Source organism: Limanda limanda, chromosome 11 (genome assembly GCF_963576545.1).
Source record: "Limanda limanda chromosome 11, fLimLim1.1, whole genome shotgun sequence".
Lineage (NCBI taxonomy): Eukaryota > Metazoa > Chordata > Actinopteri > Pleuronectiformes > Pleuronectidae > Limanda > Limanda limanda.
Window position 1 is genome coordinate 6,001,514 of NC_083646.1, and position 15,168 is coordinate 6,016,681.

The window sequence follows — 15,168 nt, forward strand, 5'->3', positions numbered from 1 at the left end:
AGGGGGCCATCGACACGCTTTGGCTTCACTTTTGGGAAGCTGCCATGTCGTCCATCTTTATGTACGGTCTGTGATTCATACTAAAGCTACAGTTAATTATTTATTTCCTGAATTATGAAATTGCGTGTTTATAACTGAACTTTAAAGGTGCAGATCGGCAGATTTGGTTACTTTACTATATACCAGTTTCCAGTCATTATGCAAAATGAAGCTAACTGCTGCTGGCTGTAGATTGACACAGAACAGAGAGATGGGTGGGTTCTTGATTCTGAATCTTCAGAGGCAACAATGAGAAATCAGACTCATCTAAATCTTGGCGAGAAACAAATAAGCATATTTCCAACACACAAGTATCTTGCAGATTAATAAAAGAAACCATTTCTCTCCACAATCTGTGGATGTCACTAGTCACAGGAGTCAACTTCCAAGTACAAGCATCATTTATTAGCTTTACATCATGAGTAAATGTTACATCGCTACATGAGAATCATTCTGTACAACTTCTCTTTTACAAATGTCAGTCACATTGAATGTGAAAACTGCAGGTATGCTATCCATTGTGCTACTCACACAGTAAAGGGTTTGACTTGTGTCTTTACAACAGTTTACTATCAATGTACAAATAAAAAAAAAACTTGGTATCATAACAACTGTATAACCGTTAATATATTGTCTTCAGTGTATTCAGAAAAGAAAACTCGGCGACGAGTACGATATTAATCCTTTACATTCATCACAGGATTAATTTACCCTCGTGTTTTGCCCATTTTCAACATAGAATGTGACAAAGACAACTTCCTAATGCCCTCATTAAGCGGACCGCAGCGTCATATCACCTTCATTTCAGACGGGGTTCAGCTCATCCTGGAAGACGTGAACCTGTTGTCCTCTGCCATGTTCTCCCTGTCAGGTGTGAAACGCCCCGGCCTCAGTAGTACGAGCTCAGGTGGGAGTGGGTGGCGGGATGTCTGCTCATGGCTGACCCGGGATAGATGGGGCTGTTGGGGGAGTTCCAGTACGTGGACGGGGGGCCAAAAAAGTTGCCGGGGGAGACGGGCATAGGTGCAGGGTGTCCACCCATGAAGTTCATTTTGGGCTGGTGGCTGTGGTAGGGCTGGACGTAAGACATCTCAGTCTGGTACTTAATCCCGCCGTCGGCCCCGTGGTTCTGGTGTGCCTGCGAGATGCCCTGGAAGTCAAACTTGTAGGCGTAGCGCTTGCCGTGCACCTTGGTCATGATGTTCTTGTCGTAGTAGTAGCGCAGGGCGCGGCTCAGCTTGTCGTAGTTCATGTTGGGCTTGCTCTTGCGCTCGCCCCAGCGCTTGGCCACCTCATCGGGGTCGGTCATCTTGAACTCGCCGTTGGTTCCCTCCCAGGTGATGATGCCGGCGTTGTTGCTGTCGGACAGCAGCTCCAGCAGGAACTGCCACAACTGGATCTGCCCTGAACCTGGGGTTGGGGTGGGGTGGGGTGGGGTTGGGGGCGATAAAGAGGAGGAGTTAAGTGAATAAATCAAGAGAGAAAATGTGCAGGTTGTGGATGTTGCTGTGTGAAATGTCTGTTTCTGTTTATCTTGGTAAAATTGGAACATTTTGCAGGATGTTTTCATCTGTGCGAAAATATCCAGTCATGTTTAAAATTGGAGCATTTTGAATAAAGAGGTGAAAAGATTTCAACTCCATGTTTTTTCTAGGACCTTGGACAGCTCCTTTCTCTGACAGATTGTTTGGTTACCTTCTGCCAAGGAGGTCATGTTTTTGTAGTATGCACTCTACTGAGTGAAATTCGATTATTCTTTGTACTTGAATCGATTTTCCTTAAAATATGACATCAGTTTTCTATTTAAATCAAATGTGACCTTTTCACTGTGTGGCTTGGAGGACGTGTGAGACGGCAGGGCAGAAACCTACCCACAGGCCTGTGAGCGCTGGGGTCAGGGAGCTTGTACGGACTTTGTTTGCCCGTTCGGTTCTTGGTTGAGCTGAGGGCTTGGCCTTCTGTGAGGAAACAGCAGGGCAGACAGTCATTTTTGGGGGTTGGGAGGGAAGCCGGATTTTTATCTGGGTGCAAGCGTGACGCAACGTTTGCTGACACAGCAGGTGTTGCTTGAGGTTTCCTTCATTTTGGAAAGTCAGCGCTTGCCAGCCCTTGCTCGCTTTTCTCTCCCATGTTGCCAAAGCAGTGTAAAGGCCTCATTTGTGTCATCATGTTTGTTGGTCTGTTTGGTTTGTGGTTCTGGTTCTTACCTGGGTTGGCTAGTCTACTGCTGATGGGCCCTAGTGTCTGATATGGGTCTGGAAAAAAGAAAAAGTATTATTTGTTTTTCATATTGTCTCTCGCAGATAAAGGTTTTTACTAATTCCCCCTTAATTTCAAGTTAATCATTGTCGTCAAGATGTTCAAAGTCACATAAAGTTATCTGTCCCTCCAGCTGTTGGAGAAACAGCTGGAGTCACTATCTGCTGCCCCCCCCCCAGCTCTTCCCACCAACACACACAATGTGAGTCTGAATGAATGGAGTAAAACAAAGTGGTCATTAGTGCTGATTATGAGGTCAAAACAAATATTCCCTTTTATCGTGCAGCCGTCTGCCATCAGCTACAAATGCGGGTGGGTCAGTTATTCCAAATTGTGCCCCCGTACCTTGCACAATTCTTGGAGCTGGGTCTGTAACTCTTGATCCGTGCTGGTGCTCCATGGAGGAACCTAGAAATCAGAAAGCAGAAAATAATTAAAGAAATGGTTTGATCCTCAGCTGCAGTTTTGAATTCAGTCAAATTTGAGACGTTTGTTCATGCTTGAAAAGTTCATCCTTGTGGTCCGTGTTTCATATCACCGCGGTTTTTGTTTGTGTTACCTTTCGGCACTGCTGTCATGGTGTTTGCTGGCCAGCTGTTTCTGCGGCTGATCTCATCAAACCCGCTTTCTGCCACACACACACAGACACACACATAGATAAGACATTGACAACACATGGTATAAAAAGGCTTTGAAGTGGACAGTGGGACGGACAGCTTCAGCAGGAAGGAAGTCAGTAAATGGACGTGATAAGCGTTTGGGGGTCTAAAGATGACCCTCAGTTTCTTGGGTGAGCATATTTTTTTATTAGTTCAAGCCGCCTCTGTTGCTCCACAAGATTGTGAATCGTGTCCCAGGAGCCGGACCGATACCCCCCCCCCCCCCCCCCTCCTAACTTCCTGTGCCGGTGCAGCTGTTTCCTGTCTGAAACTGGCTGTTGAATTTTGAACTCGTCAAAGCTTTTTGTTCACTTAAGAGTTGTGGCACGAAACCTTTCGCACTCTTAAAATGATGTAACACGATTCCTTAATGCATCATTTAAAAAGAACCTGATATAATTCAAGGAGCTGTGATTCAAACCTGGACACACAGTTAAATCAAGATCCAAATCTTCAACCACTCATTATGTTGCATGACACTAAAAGTGACTTTTACATTTAAAGTGTTATGTAACATATTGAGTGGTTGAAGAAATAACAGATTTTGAATCCAAGAAAATATTGGTACAATAAAGCCAAAATAAAATGTAGGACATTTGGCCTTCAAAGTTGTACTACATTGGAAATACTTCAGAAGTTTAGAGTGGAACTGTTTTTTGGTGGAACTGTGGTCATCTGAAACGTGATGAGGCTTTAAATGTTGCTGAATCCCGATTGGTTCATTAAGACGAAAAACTCTCGCCTCGCATTTCAAACGATAAACTGTTTTGATTTTGGCAGAAAAGGGTGCAGTCCTGTAAGAAGCTCCTGGTAAGAAGCTCCTGGTAAGAAGCTCCTGGTAAGAAGCCGATTGAGAAAGTAGGTTCTGCTGGAGACTAGATGATCTCACCTGCTTTCACCTGTAGTCTGGGTTGCTGTGGGGGGGTGTTGTTGGTGGGAGTTGTGGGATAGGAGAAAGTCGGGCTACCTGAAGCAAAAACCAAAGAAACGTTAAACGAGTTAAAAATATACATTTAACATAAGATGCAAATTCAATCCATAATACCCCTGCAGCAGTTATCATGTATAATGTTGTGAAATGAAGGATTGACGCAACAGAAACACAAACATTTTACTTGAGTTCATTTTTGTCTATTTAAGCACCACATTAATTTAAGTAATCTGGTACAACATGAGTAAGTACTTGCAGAAAGTAAATCTCTGCTGCCACACAACGACATAAAGCGTCAGAAATCACGACAATCTCACACACAGGAAACCTCCATAAGCAAAAAGGGAACAATCGACAAAAGACATGAGGACGTTGTTAGTGCCCCTTGTACTTCCAGATGTTTGTATTATTATAAATTCAAATTGAGTTGAGTACCAGGACTGAATTTGAGTGTTAAAATAAAGAAGAGTGAAACCGTTTGTGCCACAGAACGATGTAAACCGGAAGAGTTAAGACCCAGAGCCGTCAGCTGGGGGGGGGTGCAGTCTTACTCTGCCGGAGGTAATTGAGGTGTGACAGCAGCATGTCTGCGTTGTAGGCCGACGTGAGACGCATCATGTCGTCCTTGGTCATCTTGCACAGGGCCTTGCCGTCCAGGGCTTGGAAGAGCATGACGTCCACCTCCTCCAGGACGTACTCCTTGATGGCCCAGTCCAGCCACTGGCGCACGTGGTCCTGTGTCCACACCTCTGGATCTGGGGTCAGCGGGAGGAGGGAGGAGAGGGCGCACAGAAATGATCAGGATGTGTCACATGGTGTCTCGCTCTGTCCGAGTCAATCATCTCGTAGCACAGGGTACAATCTGACAACTATTAATTTGAGATAAATACTGTTCTGGTTTTTCTGGCTTTCAAAAAAGTCATGTAAACAGGAAGTTGTTCTAATTACATCTGCAGATATTTTAGTTTCAAGCAATGTCGCTTGGATTACTTTTTAATGACGGATAAGTACAATATCTGCTTGCTTCAACTAAAGCTTGATTGAATTAAGAAGTTGCTTCAGTAAATCTAAAGCCCTGTGTTGCTTTGCCCTGAAAAATACACAATGTCATGTACATATACAGACTATAGCTACTGTACCTTTTAAACAAATCTTATTTTGTATCATTGTGTCTTATCCCATGAATCAGACCTATATGGTCAAGAAATAGAATGCATCGAGTCTCATTCTGGAAAGTACACGCTCGTTTCCAGTAGCAAACGATGACTGTGTGGAGAAGTGACTGTAATATCAGGCAGGAGCTTTAGCTGGTAGCAGAGGCCGCCACACCCTCAGCTCCCGGTTGTCCTTGGTCGACACGTTTCTACTGTGATGCAATATCCTTGAATTATAAAGCAGAGTAACTCGGTGCCGGTGACTCATTGACGAGTCTCGTTGAATTCCAGCGAACTGAGTGTTAAATCGTCGAACTCTCGGAGGTGGTGACCCTCTACAGGATGACTCACTGCACCTGGAACTGGGCAGGATGGAGAATGTACGATTTGTCATCAGGTCAGTCCTCAGATGTCTCTAACAGTGAAGATGAAATGGACTATAGACATCGCAGGTGATAGAAATGACATAATTTACTTCAAGTTAAGTCTGTGTCAGTGGTTTTCCTCTGTAAAGACCAGGAAATTCACTGAGACTCTCGGGATGAATATTCATCACGATTCTTGGATCAAATATGAAGCAACTTGACCCTTAAGCTGCTTTTCAGACGTGAAGTCGGCTCATTTTCCTGACATTTTCCAGTAGGGATGTACATGAGAACCCAAATGTCTCAGTCACTTGTTTCTACATTTTCCTGCTTGTTCTCTCCTGTATTTACATAAAAGCTCTGAATACTAATATCATTCATTTTTAACCCTGATGTTGAAGTTGTGTTTCCTCAGAGTCACAGAAGTTAATGGTAGTAGTAGTGGTATTTTGGGGAAGAAGAGTTTTATGCCCATCTCTGATTCAGTGATCCACGTTGCACAAGTCCAGGTCGTGCCCGCTGTTGGGAAACCGTCTTGTGACAGTGTTGTGTGACGGTGATGGAGGACGACCGGCAGCTCGTGTGTGTGTGTGTGTGTGTGTGTGTGTGAGTCAGCTCACCTGCTGGCACGATGACCCTCTTCTCCTCTGTGGTGCTGCTGGGGGGGGTGGCGGTCTGGGGGCTGGCGCGAGGCTCCACGTACGAGGCCTGGTACGGCATCGGGCCCCCGTCGCTGCTCATGTGTCGGGAGCGTTTGGTGACGCTGCAGTCCACAGGAGACTCACGGCTGAGACAGAAGGAGAAGGCAGCGTGTGAACGTTAACATGTCTGATAAACACGCTAAACGAGATCTAGCTATAAACCATTTACCAAATAATTTGATATTTGCGATGTTGTCCCTGATCTCGGGGATTACACCACAGGGTTCAGTGTCAGCTGGGTGAAGATGTATTTTCTTTTGGTCCCAAACTGTTCTTCAGTAATATTATCTCAGGTTTATAAAGAGCAAGATTTCATGTCTCCTGTAAGCAGCTGCTGTTGTTGAGTTCAAACTCAGCACACCACTTATCTTATACTACACGTGAGTATAATCCCTCTCTCTCTACCTCCATTGCTTACTATCCATTTTTACCTTTACCTCTTGCTCTCTGTCCCTCTCTATCAATCGCTCTTTCTACCTCTCTCTATCGTTCTATCTCTTTCTCTATCTCTATTGCTTTCTCTACCTGTCTATCGCTCTCTCTATCTCTATTGCTCTCTCTCCATCTTAACCTCTCTCTCGCCAACTCTATCTGTCTATCTTTATTGCTCTCTCACCATCTTTACCTCTCGCTTTCTCTCTCTCTAACTCTATCTATCTCTATTGCTCTCTGTTCATCTCTATCTCTCACTCTTTTTACCTCTCTATCTCTCTTAATTGCTTTCTCTACCTTACTGTCCATTGCTCTCTCTATCCCTCTCTCTATTACTATTTCTCTCTCTAGCCCCCTCTCCATCTCTCTATCATGCTCGGCACCTGTCTCTATCACTCTATCTCCATCCCTCACTATATCTCTATCGCTCCATCTGTCTTTCACTCTCTCTTTCTCTCTTTTAAAAAAAGCGGAGAAAGGAAATACAATGAAGTGTCTATAAAGTATTTTTGCTAAAGAATACTTTAATAAATGTATTTAGTTACTTCATGTGTAATCCCATGGTTAAAGTATAACACCATCAGTGGTCATTTGTTAAATGAGCAAAAACAAATAAGTTTAGAATCTGGGAAAAACCTGAAATGGAGCCGTAACAAAGCTACAGTCCGATCACCGGGAACCCGTGGTCCCCTGCGGCCCCGGCCCTGACTCACCTGGTCCCGTTGACGTGTTCGCCTCTTTTCCCAGGGTTTTGCGCCGCTGACCCCACCCACTCCGGCTCGGCGGCCTCGGGGCTCTGCTTGGAGGCCTGGCCGTAAACTCCTGGCGACGTCATCTCGACCTTCATGTGCATGGCCGGGGCTGCTGGGTAGGGCGGCTCAAACATGGGCTGATCCTCGCTCACCACGGACAGAGCTTCCTGTCCAACAGAACCACAGAGGTCAGCGTCTGACACTAATGTGCCCGTCACAACCTGTGGAAACTTTGTTTTTCCTGTACAGACTCTATCCAAACTAAGATGCTTCAAGTGGAGCTGTCGAAGTAACAAAGGCAGCACAACATGTTTATCTGAACCTTTAAAAATCAAAACAATACAGTTCCTTTTTTACAGGCCGAGCACAGACAGAATTCCACCTTTATAAAACTTTGATAAAAGAAATTAGTAAATGTTCTTTACTGATCCCAAACTGGAAAACTCACATCTTTTTAGCAGTGTCCTTGAATTCAGACCGAACTCTTTACTTAAACAGACACACTTCGAGTTTGGACCATTTCTTGTTCACTTTTCTCCTCCACATCCATTGCACTGTTAGATTTCAGTGCTATTCCCCCTGTAGTTGACCCAAACTTTTTTCTTATCATTTTTGTCTAAACAGGAGAGATACGGCAAGTAGAAATGTTTAGAAATGGTGTGAAGGCAGTCAGGAGGCGGCATACTCTTCAAAAACACATCAGTAACGTTAACCACAGCTTTATTTGTCGTTAGGATCGGGCTTGCGGGAGGGGGAGGGGTGTAATCGAGATTTCAGTCCGTCTTCCTGTGTTCAGCACCTTCGAAATGGCACTTTCATCTCATGCACTAGCGAGGAAAAACACCCGACCTGTTGTTCACGTCTGCTGCTCGCATTAAGCGCGTGCACGTGCGATGCGACCACGGCCGCCTGAGCAAGAGCGTGTTTGTTTAGAGGAGTTGAGCATTGTCTTCTGGCCTCGTACGTCAGCGCCGTGCTTTGTCAGTGGCCTACAGGAAACCTGGCCGCCATGTGCAGAGGAACCTTTTGGCACAGGCCGAGAGAGAGGAAATGGTGGAGGAGGGGGCACAATGTGAAAATGTGGGTCATTTTAAAGCTGGAAAACAACACTAAAGGCCTGTGGAGAGGGGGTCGGGTTCATCGGACAGCACGAAGAGCGCAGCCCTGATTGAAGTGCCGCCTTTGCATTGTTTTCTTCTCTTCTGTTTTTCCTACGTGTTGTTTTTAGCTCAATTGTTGCCTCGGCATTGTTAACCGCGTCTTGATGCATGCCACACAGTTTGGCATTTCCTTGAGGCTGCAGACACTGATACAGACGTGCATGAGGTATTTCAGAAACCTTTGTTTCGTATACGCCTTCTTCCTAAGTAAGCGCAGGCAAAGGCTTTCATTTAAAACTTTTAAAAAGTTTGATTTTGTATCAAATGAATGAAACCTGAGAAAGGTTGCTCAATATTTAAGGACAGAGACAATGGAGCCGCACTCAGTAGCCCAACAGTCCCTTAAATTCACTTAAAGATAAAATAACTGTTACCCTGGGAAAAAGGCCCCATCTTACAATATTAAAGAAAGTGGTATTTAAAATCCTGGGTCCGCCCCCTGATCCGCATCAAACTTGAATGGGTTTTTCTCTTGACCCAACATCCTTCCGCCAAGTGTCGTGGAAATCCGTTCAAACAAACCAACAATTAAAAAGACGAGTGAAAATAACGTCCTATATTACAAGATTTAACTTTGACCTCCTATGAATCTCAGAATTTTATGTAAATGTAAATATATCACTCAAAACGTGGCGCCTACATTACCCACAATGCAACTCGATTGTCCACAGCTATGTCGCAGTACAAACTCAATGGAGGCAGTTAATCGCACACATCACACAGCTTCCCTCTTGAGTCAATGACTTTTTTTTCCACACTTGCTCTTAACAGAGTTTGATGTGTAGAGTCGGTGGATTTGTCCTTTTTAAATACTAAATACTGCAAATCAATAAGAAGATAAAATTTCATGTTGTGAATGAAGGACTTCAAATGAAGAAGGGGTCGCCTAGAATGGAAATAAAGATGGACGACACATCATCACACCGTCCAGAAAAATGAAGTGCTCAAATTTATATCCAGTCTATAGGTGGCACAGTTTAAAGCGAATATATATAACTCATATATTTAAAAACAGGTATTTTTAGGGTCGAGTGTAAGACGGTGAATTAAAGAAGATTTTCTGTTGTGAAAATAGATTTCTCTTTGCTGCTCAACACACGGAACTGTAGATAAGATCGTGACTCACGGCCACTCGTCACATTCAGCTTTCAGCACATTCAGCTTTCACAGCCACAAACTCACACTCCCGCTCTTTCTTTATCTGCCCCCTCCCTCTCTCGCTCTTTTCTGCACACTGATAGAAATATACCAAAGTGTGGCCTGACCGCTGATGCCACAACTGACTTCCTGTTCAGAATGTTTCAGCCCGTTGCTCAGGGACACAAAACAACTCTTTGAAAACCCTTCTCTGGGCCGATTGGGCCTCGACGTCCTGAAATGTTCAACCTGGTTCTGTCGGGTTTTGAAGGTAAAACACTGGTGAAAGTTTTCACTTGCAGCGAGAGCGGCGACCTGAAACGTCCTGTGTGGAAACTTTTGTCGTGGCTACAAGTCAGCAGCTCTGCGGGTTGCATCAGGCTCGTCTTGCTCAAACGAAGAGCTTGTTTACGACAGTGAGGTTCTTACTTCTTTTTAGGTTTTAGCTTCACAAGGAAAAAAAAGTAAATCAAAGTACAACATGTTTGACTTTGGTTGCCTAACCCTAAAAGTTCAGCTCGGCCGATTTATCGCCTGCTCGATAGAAGTCGGCTGATATGAGCCTTACTCGGACACATCGGTATCTGTGTTTATGTTTGCTGGTATAAAAACTTTCAGTTTACATAGTAAACGATGCAGAAGAGATATGAAGTTGTTCTTAAATTTTACAAACAAGTTGATTTTCTTTCTTTCTTTTGGGTTTTAAAGACTAATGTTGTTGATATTTTATATTTTTCACATAAATCTCTTAAAAAGACCAAAGTCAATAATGTGTTAGGCCAATTTGATTTATTGGTTGGCTGATAATATCTGTATTCATGTTTACATTTAACTTTAATTCTCTATATGTCCGGTTGTACTTGTGGTGTTTTCTTATAGTTTTTTTTATAATAAAGTTTCTGTTTAAACTGTAAAATATCAAGCCTCACTTACATTTCTTTGACATAAGGGTTTGATAACAACTTTGGAATAATTGCCAACTTAAAAATGTAAAATGCTGCAGCTTTGTATTGGGAATCTTTGACTCCCTAATATTGGCAACGGTCTCGCTCTATATGAAAAGACCCAGCCCTGATTATGTCATGTTATGAATCAGACAATGGGGGGGGGGGGGCACCTCTCAAATGTTTAAAGCCAGAGGATTTTTCACTTAATGTGGGTGGAGCAGCCTGAGAGACTGTGGATTTAATTCAATGTTAAATGTTCACTCCCAGTCATCAATAATAAACCGTTTGTTTTTTCTTCAAAGCCAAACAACATCTGGTGACTTATGATTATTATCCGCTGCTAAGGAAGTTATGTTTTCACCTGTTAGCAGGATAACACAAACATTATTAGTAATTAAGTGTTTGTTCAGACTTGGTGGAGTCACATGCAGTATTTAGTGCCATTTCACTATCGATTCATCCATGGATTATTTTGTCAGTTTTATCATTTTGTCTGTAAAACAAAGAAAACTGTGAAAATCCATGTGAATGCAGTGAAAAGAAATTCAGTTAACTGTGAAAGAGAAAACTGATTGTTTTATCTTAACAAATTAAACTTATCGGTTTAATCGGTTACACTGACTGGTTGATCGACTGATGTTTTGGACTAATCATTTGTTTTTATAAGCAATTTTGAATTGAAAAGCAGAAAAATATATATTTAGTTTGAGAAGATTTTGTTTTTTGAGATGATCTAATCTTTTAATGTGACTTAAAGGATAATTTTAAATATCTACACCTTTTAAACCATTCACCTACTTTGTAGAATAGAGATATATCTTTGTTTAAATGAACTGTTTGGTTGATTACAAACAGAAAAGTTCAGAGATAATTCCCTAAACTGCAACCAAGGATGTGGTTAACAGCTCCATCCTTTCAGTTAGCAATAATATGATTTCTATCTAAAAATTACTTAAAAGATCTTTGCAGGCAGTAGAGTCGTCTCTTGTCCATTTTTGGAGACATAACTGAATGTTCTTATTTAAAGAAGCTGGTTTGTGACCTATTTCGGTCCTGACACCTCCAGTGAGGTTCACTGCAGCTGGTTTCATTTGTGTTGTGTTGTTTGTGTCTTTGCTTCTTATGGAGGATAAATGTTAGATTTCTTAACTGCAAAGAGACTTGAAAAGCAATGTCCACTCCACACAGGATTTTACATTAACTTCTGTTGTGGGTCTATATAAGTTTAAAGGTGTAGATTTTTGCTCCTGGGGGAAGGTTGTGGTTTTACACTCTTCTTAAGGAGCAGAGAATGACAAAAATGTAATAAATATGAAGTCAATCAATTATGTTGTATATCTTCTCACTGTGCTTCTTCAATGCTGAACCGTTATATCCATATTTATATAGGTCTCAATGTATTCCGGCCTTCATGTCCCTACATAAGTATATATGGACTATATCATTTAGATTTCTATTTTATGATGCCTTATGATACCTTCTGCAAAATGATTATTATATTGATATAAATACAAGATATGTTGCAGTTAGGGCTGCAGCTATCTCTTATTTTCATCATCAGTTAATTTACTTATAACTTTCTCACCATATGGTCCAAAAAAGACAGCAACCGAGAAGTGTGACGAGTCTATAAGGCTGTAATTATGTTTTTTATTGTGTTGGAATCTACTGTTTTTATGATTAATCCAGCCTTTGCTTTTTTCAAAGAACTGGACAACCTTCAGTTTGCTGTGATGAGGCCTGCAGGCTCCTAACGGTGGATTGAAACCCCCAAATGAAGCTCAAAACAACAACAGCTTATCCAATAACAAGTTGTGCAAAAGGCTGCTGCCTCTGCCCTCGCCATGTCTGAGGCAAGTGGCAGAAAGCAGAAGTAAAAGTTCAGTCGAGCTGATTTTGCAAAGGCCTGAGCTGCTGCAGCTGCTGCGCTCAGCTCCTGCAGCAGAAGGCCTCCCAGCCACAGGCCCGGTTCTCCTCCTCCACTCGCACAGCACATCCAGTCTAAACACATTGTCCACCTCGTTTCTCTAGGCCGGGTCTTTGTTTAACTTTTTGTTTGACTTTTTTTTTTTCTTTTTTTTTTTTTGTCCAGGGAACGGAAATGTGCGCGGAAAGTCTGAGGTTTGAGACAGGAAGCCTGCAGAGTTCAGATAACGACACCTGACAAGTGCTCCCGTTTGCAGCTATAAATTATACTTAAAAATAACCTCAAACGCACAATCTGCTGCGACACAGTCCAACAGAAGAACTGTCTGAAAAATAAATGGTATCACGCAGCAGCAAAATAGATCAGCACAAAAGAAAAGATTAAATTCAAGGTTTTGTTGCACTGGCTCTTTTTTTTAAATCACAAAATCAACCGTGTCTAAAAAGCATCAGGGTCGTCAACATAAACATTAAGCCTTAGAAACGAAACTAGAGCGAGGTTAGAAGAAATATGAGTTCCTCTATTCACTCAGGCCTCATTCTTTTTTCAAATGCCCTTTAATCCAGTTTTTAAACGAGGTTAAACGAACCACACTTGGGTTCTGGTTGAAATGTCAAATATATCATATTAAACCGTTTTTAAATAAGTTAAATTAAACTGATGTTAGTATTTCCCGGGAAACGAAAACAAATGAGTCGAAAGTTTGCGAGAAAGTTGCAGAAATAAAAGCCTGTGCGCCAAAACGCAGATTCGATTAAAAAAAGTAAACAACGAATACAATGAATCTAGATAGAACACATACTATATAACGTATTACATATACTTATAAACTGGGTCTACAGCAGCAGATTCAATTATTTCCCTTTTCTCTTGTTGCGCAATTATCCGTTTTTCAGTTTTTAAAACGTCTCTTCTCTGTACAAAATGCTGACACCGAGGCCTTTTTATTTCTGCGTTTCTCAGAAGACGGAAACATTGCAAACATTTACCGGCTCGTCGAGAGGAGACGGACACAGGAGGCCGTAACGGTGTGAAATGTGAAGTACCAGTCATCTGATGGCCATGGATCCCTCATGGACACCTGCCCGCTGCGCACCAGTGAACCCCCGCATCCCTTCCACTTACTCCTCGGTAAAGAAAAAGAAAAAACAACAGCTGCTGTGTCCGATACAGCTTCTTCAGGGAAAGTTACTTATTCACTTTCTGCGAGATTAGCAAAAAAAAGGCAACGATTCAACGAGGAGTGTGGAGTTCGGAAAGTCGTGCGCTTGGAAAAAAAAAAATCCTCCTTTTACGAGCGGCTGAGCGGCGACCAATTAGTGTGTAGTTTGTTTTGCGAGTGTAAAGATGCGGCGGTTAGTTGTGTTATTATAGAGCCGACATACAACCACGAACGGGAAGGAAGAGGAAATTTTGTACGAGAAGGAAAGAGTGGGGACCCGGGGCTGGTGTGGGTGTCCGCCTGTCACTTCCACAAGCAGTTCCACAAACCAGCACACGCTTACCTTGATCGTACAGTCCATTGCAGAGCAGCCTCTGGGTCATTGAGTCACTTCTGTCCCTTTAAAAAGTCTTTTAATTTACTCTGATAACTTCTCTTCAATTCATGCACGGGTGCATTGGCTCTATGGCGCAAACCATTGCAGTTAGAATTTTTTTTTTTTTTTACTCGCAGACCATAAACCGGATGACAAGTTTCTCTCTCTCTCTCTCTCTCTCTCTCTCTCTCTCTCTCTCTCTCTCTCTCTCTCTCTCTCTCTCTCTCTCTCTCTCTCTCTCTCTCTCTCGCTCTCTCGCTCTCTTCCCCCCCTTCTCTCTCTTTGTCATCTCTCTCTCTCTCTAAATTGGGAAGTGAAGTCACCGACACACTGTGAAACTGTGAAAGTTGGTTCTCATGCAATCAACAACAACTTTCTGCCCAGAGAGAAAAACTAAAATCAAAAACAGATAATGTACTTCTTTTGTAATACAAGTTATTTACTGTATATTACAAGAATGGCAAATGGGACAATAACACAACTTTGATCCTACAATTGTAAAATACTTTGTTTTATTGTACTGTCTGTTTTTATTTACATTTGAATTATTGCTCGGCCACTTCCTTGTGTCATTTGCGGAATTTCAGGATCAATAAAAGTACATCTTATGTTTTATTAAACGTGTTATTCGTCCATATAATCCAGAAACAACTGAAGAATATGGCCAAAAAAGATAGAGATTAAAAAAAATATTAGTGGACATGTTATACACTTCATATCAAACCATGATATGAATGACGTGATATGACATGACCTCACTATACCTTCTGAAAAATGTTTATTATACTGATTTAAATCTAATCTAAGCTAGAGCCAGTTCATATATATCTTGGGTTTTATAAGACTATGCAGGTGTGGAGATTCTTCAGGATTATTCCTTGACATGAGTGAGTCGACAATATCCTGTCACCTTTCATTGTCTATGGTGCAGAGTGAATTCAGAAAACTTTGTGTACATCCTACCTGGTTTATCTGCTCTGAGTATTGTAAAGTGAAAGTTTTTCATAAAATTAAACTGAATTTGCTCCATTATTAGTGGTTCATATATGTATTTGAAGTTTGAATGTTTTACTTGTTCTTTTTTCATACATTACATGTCGGTTATTTCACAGGTCGCTTAAGCTTTCGACACCATTTTCAGACCCAAGTTAACAACTCTTCAAAATA

At 42.1% G+C, this 15,168-nt stretch overlaps 1 protein-coding gene across 3 annotated transcripts; it reads right to left on the reverse strand.

The window, feature by feature from the left end:
* Positions 1-422: 422 nt before the first annotated feature.
* On the reverse strand, positions 423-14,095 carry fli1rs (Fli-1 proto-oncogene, ETS transcription factor-related sequence). Of its 3 annotated transcripts, none has more exons than XM_061081123.1 (10): positions 13,969-14,095; positions 7,254-7,459; positions 6,028-6,194; positions 4,440-4,643; positions 3,847-3,924; positions 2,858-2,926; positions 2,644-2,706; positions 2,247-2,294; positions 1,911-1,997; positions 423-1,449 (listed from the first exon to the last, which is right to left on the reverse strand). In XM_061081123.1, the coding sequence occupies exons 1-10, from the start codon at positions 13,984-13,986 to the stop codon at positions 929-931; spliced, it is 1,461 nt and encodes a 486-aa protein (XP_060937106.1). In that variant the 5' UTR covers positions 13,987-14,095; the 3' UTR covers positions 423-928. The 3 variants fall into 3 exon arrangements, with proteins under 3 accessions (XP_060937106.1, XP_060937107.1, XP_060937108.1); XM_061081124.1 differs by lacking the exon at positions 13,969-14,095 and adding an exon at positions 13,453-13,790; XM_061081125.1 differs by lacking the exon at positions 1,911-1,997.
* Between the last annotated feature and the right edge of the window lie 1,073 nt (positions 14,096-15,168).